This window comes from Carya illinoinensis, chromosome 9 (genome assembly GCF_018687715.1).
Source record: "Carya illinoinensis cultivar Pawnee chromosome 9, C.illinoinensisPawnee_v1, whole genome shotgun sequence".
Taxonomy (NCBI): Eukaryota; Viridiplantae; Streptophyta; class Magnoliopsida; order Fagales; family Juglandaceae; genus Carya; species Carya illinoinensis.
The window spans coordinates 7,506,603-7,520,344 of NC_056760.1; the positions used below are offsets into that span (position 1 = coordinate 7,506,603).

Genomic DNA, 13,742 nt, shown 5'->3' on the forward strand with positions numbered 1-13,742 from the left:
CATTGCTTACTGAGAAGTTGCGTGCTAGGGTGTAGCCCGATAGATTCTCCCGATAAGGCTATTTGGGCTTCTTCTTTTTTTCTTTCTTTCTTTCCGTTTTATATATATATATATATATATTTTCATACATGTTTTTTATATTTTTAAACATTTAAAATAAAATAAAATAAAATTCATAATATTATTAAAAAAATACTGTCTTAATCATTAAATTAAAAAAAAATAAATAAATCGGGATCCACTTTCGGGGACGCAAAGCATTATTCGATGGCTGATATGATTCGATGATGCTCATTATTCAGCTCAGACAGTGATGGAGGAATGCAAAATAGAACTGTCTTTTTGGTTTTAGGATTAGTGAGTCGAGTGAAGCGCTTCCGACACTGAAGACTTTGCTTGCCTTCGGAGTTCGGACAGTGCTATATTCTTCCCTTTCGCAACCATTAGAGCCTCCGGAGATTGTTGCCCCACATTCTGTCTAAACCCAACAACTGTAGAACTACTTGAACATCCCATGTGTCATTATTGCCTTTCTGCCGAGGCCTGGCTCCTTGTTCCTCTTTTAGTTTCGACACAAAGTGCTAAGAACCTATGACCCACTTTCCTCATCACTGATAAACCGTACAAGTTATAGGGCATGTTAATGTGGCGGCCTCAACATCTGTGGACCATGTTGAAAATTAGCATTCCTTAAATGAATAAAGATACACGTATGTCTTTTTTACAACTATCCATTAAACTAAGCGTATTTGTATAAAATGATATGTAAGTTATTTTATAAAAAAATTTCTTATTTAAAACCTAATTATAGAACAGGATGTCAAAACGATTGTAATATGTATGTGGATTATTTTCCGTACTTTATATATATCAAGAAACCACCCGCCTATCATTGTTGACTTGGCATCAATATTGTCAAGTGAGTGTTATTTTATTTTATTTTTTATAATAAATATGTGGTGTATAATAGATGATAAACAAATAATTTAATTAATTTAATAAAAACAAATAATTCAACTACAATCTCGAATTCGTTATTCTTTTTATTTGCTTTTTTAGGAGTTATCATTAGCTTCACCAGGCAATAGAGATTCCTTCCATAAAAGGTTTCCCCGTTTAATGTTCAATCAATGGGGATGGACTTTAGTTTCCAATTTAATAGCATTATACTGACATACTGTCAGTCTGACGACCGAACCACATGTACTTTTAATCCCAGGAAAGCTTTCAAATTACTTGTCTGGTTCTTGCTTTTCTTTTGCTTTGCAGTTTTGTTCCATGGAAAGTGAAAGGTTGGGTTTTGTTTTCTTCTTCTTTTGGATGCCAATGGTTGCTGCTAATACTGACAGTCTACTTTCTCCCAAGGGAGTTAACTATGACGGTATGCGCCACGAGGGCGTTAAAAAAAAAACAAAAATCATGTCTTGCTTTCTTCTTCTTTGATTATTTGCTCAGTGATATATTTATTTCCTATCTGTTTCCTTTGTGTATCGAATCTGTCAATTTTTTTTATGAAGCAGTGGCTGCTCTGATGGCGGTAAAGAGTAAGATGAAGGACCAGTTACATGTGCTGAATGGGTGGGATATTAACTCTGTTTATCCTTGCTCGTGGAACATGGTCGCTTTCTCTACCGAAGGTTTCGTTGTTTCTCTGTGAGTGTCCCCCATTCTGCCACCACGTTGTTGCTCCTGTTTGGTATCCGAGAAGAGTTTTAAACAATAATGTGTTAGTCTATATACATCAATACACCATACCCCTCATTCTAATTCCTATGTTACTTGTTTCCTATTGACGTTGGTAGTGAAATGGCCAATATGGGTTTATCAGGAACGCTTTCGCCAAGTATTGGCAATCTGAGTCATCTTCGAACAATGTGATACTCCTTGGCATTCTGCTTGACTTTATGACCGCGCAAATTATTTATTTCTTTTGCGTGTTTGGTTATACTTCACTAAGTTACGAATTTTCAATTATATTATTAGCTTATTTTTTTTTCAATGTGGCTCATTTGGGAGCTTCAATAATTGGCTTCAATCATCATTATAAGACTTACCTTTAGGGATCTCCTTTTTTTGGATCACCTTTTAGATTCTGAATTTGATGCAATGCTCACTGCACGGTATACAATGTGAGAGAATTGAAGAAATGAGATAATTTGGCATATAAGCCATGTTATATTTTATAAGTCAATGCTAAAAAGATTTAATGATATTGCATTCACCAATGGATCTTTTCTGTTCCTTACTGCAGGTTACTGCAGAACAATCACTTATCTGGTTCTATCCCACCTGACATAGGAAAGCTTTCTGAGCTTCAAACTCTTGACATCTCGAATAACCGGTTTGATGGAGAAATTCCTGGCTCTATGGGATATCTAACTCATCTAAGTTACTTGTCTGGCTTGAAAGATAAATTGAGCAGTACTATTCCTTCTCATTTTAACATTTTGTTCTCTCTAACTATATGTTCTGCATACCTCTGCCATGCAGGCTTTTCAGGGGGCTCAGTAAAAACAAGTTATCTGGTCAGATTCCTAAAACTGTTGCTAATCTCACAGATCTTTCATGCTTGTATGGAACGCAGATCTTTCATACTTGTATGTGTTCCATTCGATTTCACCTCTGCTTTCTCTATTTAAATTGTTTAAAGTGATTTAAATTATCTTTCATTGTGTTGCACAGGGATTTATCATTTAATCATTTCAGTGGTCCAACTCCAAAAATACTAGCGAAAGGCTACAGGTGAGATATTTTGTGAAAAAGGAATTGTTTTGTAACGATAAATCCTATTCTATTTCCAGTACTTGTTAAGTGATTTTATATCGAGTTTTTTTATGCCAATGATCCTACACTCAATGATAGACTCATTTTAGGGGTGGGATTATATACTAATCAGGCCTCTCCACCTGGTAGCTTAAGCTTTCAGTTGGATGCTCCAACACATATCTGAAGCTTATGCTATTCTGTTGTCTTAATATTAGGGTGTTTTGGCTTCTGATTTTTTTAACTGATTTTATAAAGTTTCTCATATGTAAGTCCTATCTGTCAGATCTTTATTTGGGGTGTTTGTGTTGGGCGCTGCTGTGTTATGTATCAGAAATACTAGAACAGGAAAAAATTAAATTAGTGCAAAACCAAAGTAGCAGCCTTTCAGACTCAAATTTTCTCCATATAAGAAATTTCTCTATATATACCAAGATGAATTATCTTTACTTCAGCTTCTCTTTGTGAATGTGCGTCAGCACTTCATATTTTAATATATACAATTTCGTGGTCTACAATAGGAAAAAAAATCTTTCATAACAATGTTGAGTTAAGCAGTCGATAATTTATTTTCAGCATCATTACATTCTTCAGCATGCTTTCTTCTTCTTCTTTAAGAAAAAACTTCTTCAAGAAAAAACTTCTTCCTGATATGTCATTTCGGCTATCTGACAGTTTTTATATTTTTTGGTTGCAGTATTACAGGGAATAACCTTTATTTGCACTCCTTCATCAGCGCAAATTTGCACAGGTGTTTCAAAACCAATAGATGGTATGTTGTTGCAAAATGTCAAAACTCATTGGCAATAGTTCTTAAATACATCCGAATGCATCTGCATGGTAATTTAATTACAGATACATGTTCATTTAAGAAAGTCATCAATCATCATCGTTGGGCGCTTTCTATTGTTGTAGGCATCACTTGCGCATTTGTGGTTTCTGTAATGTTGCTTGTTTGTTGGGTGCATTCGTACAGGTCCCGGCTTCTCTTCACATCTTATGGTACTTCCTAAACTATAGCATTTTCTATCAATCAATTATATGATGGGGATTGTAAGAAGTGAGGACTCAGATATGACGAACTGGGGAGAGCTAGGGCCACATTTGCAGTATAACCTCGAAAAGACTAGTCAATTTGAAGCTTACTTAGAGTCGCTTATAAACCTTAGTTTCACCTAGTGAGTAGCCATGTGAGACTTAACACTAATCAGTACCTTTATAACCTACTAACTCAGAGGGTTAATCATATTCCTACTATGGGAGAGGGTTGTTACAACTTCCTCCTCTTAAGTTCACACGTCTTTGTCATAGTTGTGTTATGCAATGCTCTAGTTTCACGACTGGCCTTATTAGGTGGCTCTGATGCCGTATGTAACAATCCATGGAAGGACTAGTCAATTGAAAGCTTCCCTAGAATCACTTATAAAATCTAGTTTCACCTAGTAAGTAGTCCATGTGGGACTCAGTTGTATGGTGTTTTATTTATATTCCCAATATAAGACAGGGATGTTACATTAGATGTGCTCATAGATCTATATTTTCAGTGCAGAAAGATTATGAATTTGATATTAGTCATCTCAAGAGGTGTTACATTTATATTCCCAATATAAGACAGGGATGTTACATTAGATGCGCTCATATATTTATATTTTCAGTGCAGACAGATTATGAATTTGATATTAGTCATCTCAAGAGGTTTTCATTTCGTGAAGTGCAAAATGCCACTGGAAAATTTACTCCCAAAAACATCATTGGCCAAGGTGGATTTGGAGTTGTCTATAAAGGATATCTTTCAAATAGGACAATGGTGGCTGTAAAAAGGTTGAAAGATCCAAATTACACAGGAGAAGTGCAGTTTCAAACTGAAGTTGAAGTGATTGGCTTGGCTTTGCATCAAAATCTCTTACGATTGCATGGATATTGTATGACATCAGATGAAAGATTGCTTGTTTATCCTTACATGCCAAATGGGAGTGTTGCTAACCGCTTGAGAGGTTTGTTTCATAGTGGCTTGTCTGCGTCTCTCTCTCTCTCTCTCTCTCTCTCTCTCTCTCTCTCTCTCTCTCTCTCTCTCTCTGTATGTGGAAGAACTGAACTTGTTCAAACTAGTGCTTCTCAGCGGCAACATCTTATTGTTGAGGGCTAGGAAATCTCAACCACAGTTTCTAGTTTTTTCAGTGACTGAGAATCTTTTTTCCCCTCTGAACTTTTTTCAGAAAATGATCGTGCCTGAGGTACCAACTTGAATTCTTCTACGGGGACAGATAATATATATCTTTAATGCCTTCATTTATAGCCTTTTCAAGTACCCGTTTTATGCGTATGAGTAACTATTTTTCCTGCTATACTATTACATATATACTTAATTCTCTGGATTTGGAAGCTATTTCAGATATCCCTTTTTTGTTTCAATTAAAGCTAACCACCTAGTGCAGATTTTCTCTTATTCCTTTGATGATTCCTAAATTGCTTGCTTCATATTGGCAGACACTTGTCAAGAGAAACCGTCCTTGGATTGGAACAGATGAATGAGGATTGCTGTTGGAGCTGGCTTCTATACTTACATGAACAGTGTAATCCAAAAATAATCCACAGGGATGTCAGAGCTGCAAACATTTTGCTTGATGAAAGTTTTGATGCTGTAGTTGGGGATTTTGGTCTTGCTAAGTTGTTAGATCAGAGGGATTCACACGTCACTACTGCAGTGCGTGGTACCATAGGACACATCACCCTGGAGTATCTTTCAACTGGACAATCTTCTGAAAAAACTTGCGTTTTTGGATTTGGCATACTGCTTTTAGAACTCATAACGGGTCAAAAGGCACTATATGCTGGAAATGGCCAGGTTCAGAAAGGAATGATTCTTGATTGGGTAAGTAGTTTTAGTCATTTAAAGTTGTTTCCCTTGGTCTTATGGATAACGATTGATAAAAGGCCATTCATGACTCTGTAAAATATGAATTCCAGTAAGGACAATACCACGGTTATCACTCTAGTTTCCACTAAATCCATGGAATTGTTTTTGATGACTCGTTTTGTAAAGGTGTACTTCTGTGCTACGTGGCCTGATATCTTTTATTTGTCTTAAAATATAAATTAGATAGTTAAATTTATTTCTTCCCATTGGTTTAAAAGTTTGAGACAATTGATGATTTAACATAATATCAGAGCATAAATTTTTAGTTTGAACCCTGACTTCATACTTCACCCCCTATTAATTAAATACATCATGTGATGGGCCCATTTATTAAGAGGGAGTTTTGCATATATGTGATGGGAATGCTAGAATGTAAATTAAATAATTAAATTGATCTATTTTCATTAACTTTGTCTATATCTGGATTTGGTTTTTCCTAGTGGTCCCGTACTTCGAGTTTCTTTTAATTCTCAACGTGTATAAGATTTGATTCCTACTTCACGTATTTTGGGATATAATTTATCATCTTCACGCGACAGATTCCTCCAAAGCAACACTGTGAAAGTTAAATATTGTTTCTCATCCATGCTGTAAATGGCAAAACTGCATAAAGAATGTTTCTAAGTAACAGTCAAACTATGCAGGTTAGAACGTTATATGAGGAGAAGAGGCTGAAGGTGCTAGCAGATAGGGATCTGAGAGAATGTTTCGATGCACTGCAGCTGGAGAAAGTAGTAGAGGTTCCCTGCAGTGTACACATTCACATCCCAGCCTCCGGCCAAAGGTGTAGGAAGTTTTGAAGGTCTTATTGAGCAATCAGAACATACGGAGGATTCGCAAGGCGGCGCCAACCTTTGTGAAGCGAGGGCTTGTGGCTTTTACAGAATTTACAGTGACACTCACGAAGAATCTTCTTTTAAAATCGAAGCCATGGAGCTTTCTGGACCTCGGTGACAAAGAAGTTTAGTAGGATCCAAGTTCAACTGGAAATGAGTTTTTCGCCTCGTCAGAACAGATTCTACATACAAACTTGTCATCTTCTTTTGCTTGAGATCAATGCAAGTGGGATTGCATCATCTGCGGGAGAGCTAAAACTTACAAAATGTCTTGAGCATCTGATGTTGAATTCACAGGCTCCCACACAGTATGCAATAAGTATGAAGTATCCGTTTTCTGAAGTTGGATTTCTGAGAATTGATATATCAGTGATGATACCACTCAATTAACACATTGTTGTGAAATATGTTGGGGAAAATGTTGTGTAAATCATTTTCCATCAGTGGTTGTTCACGGTTGAAGCAAAGTCATCAAAATTTTTAAGTTGTGAAACCTGATTTAAACAGAAAAATGCATGGATTTCATGCTTGGATTCTTGTGCATATTTCAAGTTGACACACCAACTCTTGCTTTGCCTTGCCATGTGTAGGAGTGCAGCTTACAGACAATGCCAAGCTTAGATGGTGGAAAAATAAGATGACAGAAAGATGAACATCGTACGTGTCTATTGTGGCCCAATAAACAGATACATGTGTTTCTCAAACATGTCGGCAAAAGATTACACTTTCCATATGATTAAGCCTTTAATTTCGGCCCACTTGGTTGATTATTCGGCGATCCGAAGTGAAATCGATTCCCTTTGCCCAAGGAAATTACAAGAAATTTGTTGGCAAGGAACATGCCACGAGACCATTTCCCGCTGCCAGACATGACTTTTGTACTTGTCCATTGTGTTCGTTTTCATACTAAGGGTAAGACGTGTATTAGCTGCAAACATATATTTTTTCTGCTAATTTTAGGCCCCACGTTCCTTTAATGTTTTGGGTCTATGCCTATTAAGTTCAACTCAGATTCATGCATTTGAAATTCCAAAAGATTTTTCCTTACAACTCTCAAGTTTAGTCTAAAACATTAAAGACATTCCCCACCTTAAAAATTGAAAGTTTGCACCTATACGTTTCATAAAAGTCCATCTTTTTCATCTCTTCAACTAAATTTCACACTCTTCTCAATTCTTCCCCCTCTCAGCCTCTTTCTTATCCTCATTTGCTTTCTCTCGTATCTACGGCCATAACTTGGAAACGTTGAATCTACTGAGTTTTAAGGTTGAAGAAAGAAGGGGGGGGGGGAAAAAATCAGTATTTAGAGTCAACGAACTTTCATATCATAAACATCTTGAGTAGTTGAAAAATACATTTTCCAATATTGAATTACATTCCTAATGTAGCTTTTGTACTACCATATATGCAAATTATATGTTATATATAAATGAAATTAATCATTATAATGTTCGTTTGAATACATGGTTATCTACTCATATCCCAACATGGCTGGCCACTGATATCACCCGCATGTTGTCCTCCTAATAATGGTAGATGTTGCAGATTTGAATCAGGAATTGCTTGCTACAATGCCATAGATTATGACCTCCAACTTCTCCTCTCAATTGGGTCCATTATTGTTTTTTGGGATTGCGATCGTACCTGCACTTAATACAACCATAACATGATTCAAAGATTTCTCGATAAAGTAGGACCACTTTCCTCCTATTTTGGCCCATATATGCCAAGTAAATAGTGCAATGCTTTTGTCACAAAGATTCTTTTGACCCTTTCCTTGGATAACAATGAAGTGATTAGCACTCCATTCTTAGCTTAGATTGCTCTATTATTAATTGTAAAAAGATCTTCTTATCCCACTATGAAAATCCAAGAAATGACAAGGTGGATACATCGAATATTTTGTTGATTTTCTTACAAGAAACGTTAAAATAGGTATTGTTCGAAGGTGAAGTCTGAAAGAAGAATTTACATAATAAATTTAAATGACAGTTCAAAATACTACCTTAATTACTTCTAAAACGACTTTATAACTGTCTTATATTATTGAGACAGATAAACTGTAGGTACCATAAGATTAGTACGAACAAATTCTTGATTAAAAAAATAAGTTTGATGGCTCAATGCATTCTTGAGAAAGCATGAGTGACACGGAAACTTCAAACCTTATCCTACCAGGAACATATTATTATCAAGAGTCTACTTTGAATTGCCAATCTTACTGTACATTGACCAACATTTTCAAAGTTGTGCTGTTTTCATCGTACCATATTGCAATTCCAGTGAAAAAAATACTGGGGGAGGGGGAGGTTTTCAGTGGTCATGTATGTAGTATGTATGGACAAGGTGGATGGGATAGCCGGCAAACGAAGCGATGAAATAAAGTTGACTTTACAGGCAAGTTTTAGTTTTTATACTATAAATTAAAGGAATTATATGAATTTGGTGAAATAATAAATAATGAATACAGCTGTGAAAATAATAATAATTAATTTTACCCATTCAAAAAGTCACCCACAAAAAAAAAAAAAAGGCTAAGCCAAACGAAGCGAAAATTCGCGTTGCTTACTGCTTCTTCTGAAACAGCAATACGAAAGTAACGCATCCAATCCCAATTCAATCCCTTTCTTCACCTAACTTCGCACTCTCCTCTTATTTATCCATCTGCCAACTCCAAGGAATTGATCTCTCTCTCTCTCTCTCTCTCTCTCTCACTAACACGCAGAGCGATTTTTGTACAGTTGGTAAGGTTGGAAGTGGAGAGAACTTTCACCTCCGGCTTTTACATTATTATTCTTTTTCACTTTTTAGATTTTGATGATTTACTTAGCTGTTGATTGGAGCTATTTTTCGTAAGTTACAAGATAAGGTTTTGTTTTTCTTGGTTTTCTATCTGTATATATTTTGCTTCTTTCTTTTTTTTCTTTTTTTTTTTAAAGATTATAGTATGTTTTAATGAGCTTGAGTAGATTAGAACCAAAAAAAAAAAAAAACACGTTGGGTTTGATTACATTGTCTATGCTCTGCTACTCAGAGAAATAAATATTGGTTATCTGATTTGGTGCATATAGAGACAATACTGTTGGTGGGTTTTGTGAGAAAATCTTGAAATTTGATGTAGTGGTGGCCGAAATCTTGTTTGCTAATGGATCAGGAGGAGCAGAAGGTACTACCGGGTCACCTTGATCCGGGGACGAGTGAGAATTCGAGCAGTTCAGTTAATGGGGTGGTGCCTGAGACTATAATTTCGGTGAATTCAGACGAGAAGGAATCTGTGTGTGTTGGTGAAGAAAAAAATGGGGTTTTGAACGAATTGGGTAGTGAGTTGGGGTCAAGTAAGGTTCTAATGAACAGTCAGGAACATCGGGTCAATCAGGAGGTGATTGATTGGTGTGGCGGAGCTGAGGAACCGAGTCGAGTTGATCGAGGGACAAGTGAGGATTCGAGCAGTTTGGGTGGTGGGGTTGTTTCTGATACTGGGATTGTTATTAATTCGGATGAGTCTTTGCCTGTTGGTGGAGATGATAGGGGATTGGGAGCAAAAATTAACGAGTTGGTGTCGAGTATGGTACCTAGCAAAGAGATTAAAAGGGTCTCTGAATCGGAGAGGAATTCGTGTGTGATTGATGTGAAGTGCAGTAGTGGTATAGTTGGCGACAATCGGGATGGGGAGAGGGTTTGTAGGATTTGCCATTTGGGTTCTGAGCAATCATCTCACATGACGGAATTGGTTGCTGATGATTCTAATATGACGACAACAACGGATTTAATTCAGCTTGGTTGTGGGTGTAAAGATGAGCTTGGCATTGCACATAGTTACTGTGCTGAAGCGTGGTTCAAGCTACGGGGGAACAGGTAATTGTTTCACCTTTTTATTTGGCTCAAAATTTATCTGGAATTTCTTTTATATGTATTTGTAGGAAAGTATTATGTGTCATTGTTGGGATTTTAGCTGAAGTTTGCAACCTTAGTCGTCTTCTTATGTGATTTATTTAATTTGACTTTGCTTCCTTTGAGGATTAAACCTTGGTTTCTCCAATCTTGATTTCAGTTTTTTCTCCGGTAAACTGGACTTCAAGAACAATTTTGTCCTTTTACTGTTAGTTGCCTTTTCTAAGCAGAATGATGCGTCTTTGTGTAGATACTGTATATATGTATCCTTTTGATCACCTGTTACCAATATGTATTTTGGTGTTGTGCATGCATGGAACAATTCTTTTCTCATAGTATCCTTGCAAATCATGCAAAGCTCTATCTATAAGGATTGTCTTCTATGGCATTTTATTAATTTTGATATGTGGAATCAAGATGCTCTTTCTATATGGTGCATTGGTCATGGAGTAAAATAGTCATCTGGTTGTCAGATTCTGGATTAATGGTGAATGGTTTCACGCACTAATGATCCCAAATATGTATGAAGGGAGCTGTTATAATTTTATGAAATTGACTCTGGTGAAAACTGTTAGTTGATCAAAGTGAGTCTGGAAGTTCCTGTGTTCTAAACTAGTTTCATGATTAGCTGATGTATCCTGAAATGACCGCACTTAAATTCTTGTCAAGTGCTTTGAACAAGAAACTAGCGTCAGAATTCACTACTCATGCAATTATTTCTTTCTTTCTTTTATGCATGCAGATTGTGTGAGATTTGTGGTAAGACTGCAAAAAACGTTACGGGTGCTGTGCATAGCAGATTTATGGAGGAGTGGAATGAAAGGAGATTTACAGCTGGCAGTAGTAACTCCTCAGGAAGAGGTGGAGGATGTTGGCGGGGACAGCCATTTTGTAACTTCCTGATGGCATGCCTGGTAATAGCTTTCGTGCTGCCATGGTTTTTTCGTGTAAATATGTTCTGATACGGGAGTGAATAAAAATGCAAATGTTCTTTCTGAGTATCATCATTTTATTTTTCCACGCATGCATGGTGTTGGTGCATCATGTGTTCTGGCATTATTTTGGCGTGACAAAGACACACTGCAACATTTGGCCCTGAAAGTTTGAGGCTTCAGAGTTCAGATTATAAAAGTTGTCGCCCTGACAACTAGGTAGCACCAGATCGGACTGTTGTTCTTTGCTTTGCAGTTGGTGTGGCCGGTAATGTTATGAGAATTTCTTCCTTGGTTTCATGTCTTATCCAAAAATATTAGATTTTGCCTTAAATTTCATGTTTCAAGGATGAAACATAGTCTGAACCCCAAATTTGTTGGCCGTATGGCAGGCATTTGTATATGGGAGAGCCATTTACATTCTCTGGTTTTCTGGGAGACAAAGAAGCGTGATGTATATTGCTAGTGTTGTGGTGTTTCCCGAGTGTCCTGGACGTGACTTTTTTCTGTTTTTTCAAAGAAAAAATCTAGTTGCAAGCACAATTGTGCACCAATCTATTGTGATTGGATAAAAAATAGATTTTATTGAAAACAGTGTTAATTTAAAATTTAAGTATGAAAGAATCAGTATTGGTACGCAGATTAGTATGCGATTTTACTTGTATGTAGCAAAACTCTTTTTCAAAACTCTAAAAGCACTTATTGCATGATCCGCAATCAGAAGTCATGCACATATATATAATAATATATATGGTTCTAAAGGGTGCGATTGTGTATGATTAGATTGGTTTCTTGTTTGTATGATTATCTTTGAGGAAACAGTTACTAGTGGATTGGATTGGGATCCATGAGGGTTTTTCAGTTGGACAAGTTCTACTGTTCTTTCTCAAAATCCACTTAGAAATCGGGTAGAAAACTCGATTGACATTTAGGTGGAATAAGAAATTATACGAGGGAACATTATTTGAAGAGATTCATGACTCATGAGCAAAACACACGAGTTGTTGATCTCTCTCACACCAAATGAGAGTGTTCAGAAAACACAGACTTTAAAAAAGAAACACCAACCCTTTCCTCGCAGCCATTGGAGCAAGAAAGAGGAGCTCCAAATCCTCTCTTTCACCCCTCCTTTTCTCACTCTATATGATTTTAACTCGCTCTTTTTATAGCTTTTTTCTTGCATATTCTGTTTTCTTTCTTTGGTAATGTTTGTTAGATGACTTTTGTTACTTGGATCTATGCCTCTCTGGATCCACCAGCCAACGTGCACCGGCCGTCCTTTTTTCATTTGTCGTCTACATTCAAATCAACCAATCTCACAATTTTTCAAGTAGCGTGTGAGCCACAAGTACTTGGTATTGTTGCTACCTCTCCCTACTCCACTCACCCAACCTCCATCTAATTAGAGAATCCAAGGCTTTTTCATTTCTTTCTTTTTAGTTTGTCATATTTCTTACCGGTTAGTTCTTTTGAAAGCAGATCTATCATCTTCAAATTAAGGTGTCTAATATCTTTGAGTAGTGAGGTGATATCACATAATCTATAAATAGTAGTAAAAAAATAATGATAAAATATTAAATAATAGTGAATAATAGTGAAAAGTATATAAAAAATAATGATAAAATATTAAATTTCACTTCATTATCCAAACACATCTTAAACTCTCCCACTGCTTTATAAAAACAAATCGACGCCTCTTTTTTTTATTAAGAGAAGTGTTTTAGTCATAGAGAGATTTTACAAAAATAAATTTACAAATTGATGTGACTTGATGTTGTATATTAAATTGTAAAATTATTTTTATTATAAATTATATCTAACATCATATGAAGTTGTATCAGTTTATAAATTTACTTTTACGAAAGCTTTTTAGTTTGCTGTGGACCTTATCTTCTAGTTGCAAGATTCTCTCATAATAGACATCTTAATGCAACCGAACAAATGAGTTTCTAAATTTTGTTGTGTTTGGATAATGAGGTGATATCTAATGGTCTAAGTTGATACGTAAATAGTAATATTTTGTGGATATCGTTGAAATGCGTTTGAATATAAATAAATTGAGATATGTGCTTAAATATATAAGTAGATTGTGATGAATTTAACTTTTTTAAGAAAAATTGAAAAATTAATAAATCCTATTGATAATTAGTTTGGAATGAGTTGAGCTCACTCCAATAAACAAATATAGAAAATTACACCCATGCTGAATATATAGAAATGCTAAATATATTTAACAAAAATTTATAAAAACTTACTTTTCCACGTATCAGTTATTTATATACTGAAAATCATGAAACTTGAAATTCAAATTTAAAAGAAAATTAACCAAATGAATATTATAAATAAAATTATAAGTAAAGTGTAAATATATGTAATATTAATCGAGTATATAAATATATATAT

General features: G+C 35.7%; 1 protein-coding gene and 1 pseudogene across 4 annotated transcripts; both read left to right on the plus strand.

The window, feature by feature from the left end:
- The first annotated feature begins 98 nt into the window (after positions 1-98).
- LOC122275939 lies at positions 99-7,099 on the plus strand (annotated as a pseudogene).
- A 1,939-nt stretch (positions 7,100-9,038) lies between these two features.
- LOC122275941 lies at positions 9,039-11,893 on the plus strand. Of its 4 annotated transcripts, XR_006228724.1 has the most exons (4): positions 9,039-10,371; positions 11,150-11,321; positions 11,483-11,607; positions 11,732-11,893. XR_006228724.1 is itself a non-coding variant. In XM_043085290.1 (3 exons), the coding sequence occupies exons 1-3, from the start codon at positions 9,662-9,664 to the stop codon at positions 11,504-11,506; spliced, it is 906 nt and encodes a 301-aa protein (XP_042941224.1). In that variant the 5' UTR covers positions 9,039-9,661; the 3' UTR covers positions 11,507-11,893. The 4 variants fall into 4 exon arrangements, 3 of the variants coding, with proteins under 3 accessions (XP_042941224.1, XP_042941223.1, XP_042941222.1); XM_043085290.1 differs by having other exon boundaries at positions 11,483-11,893; XM_043085289.1 differs by having other exon boundaries at positions 9,039-9,368; positions 9,638-10,371; positions 11,150-11,804.
- Positions 11,894-13,742: the final 1,849 nt, after the last annotated feature.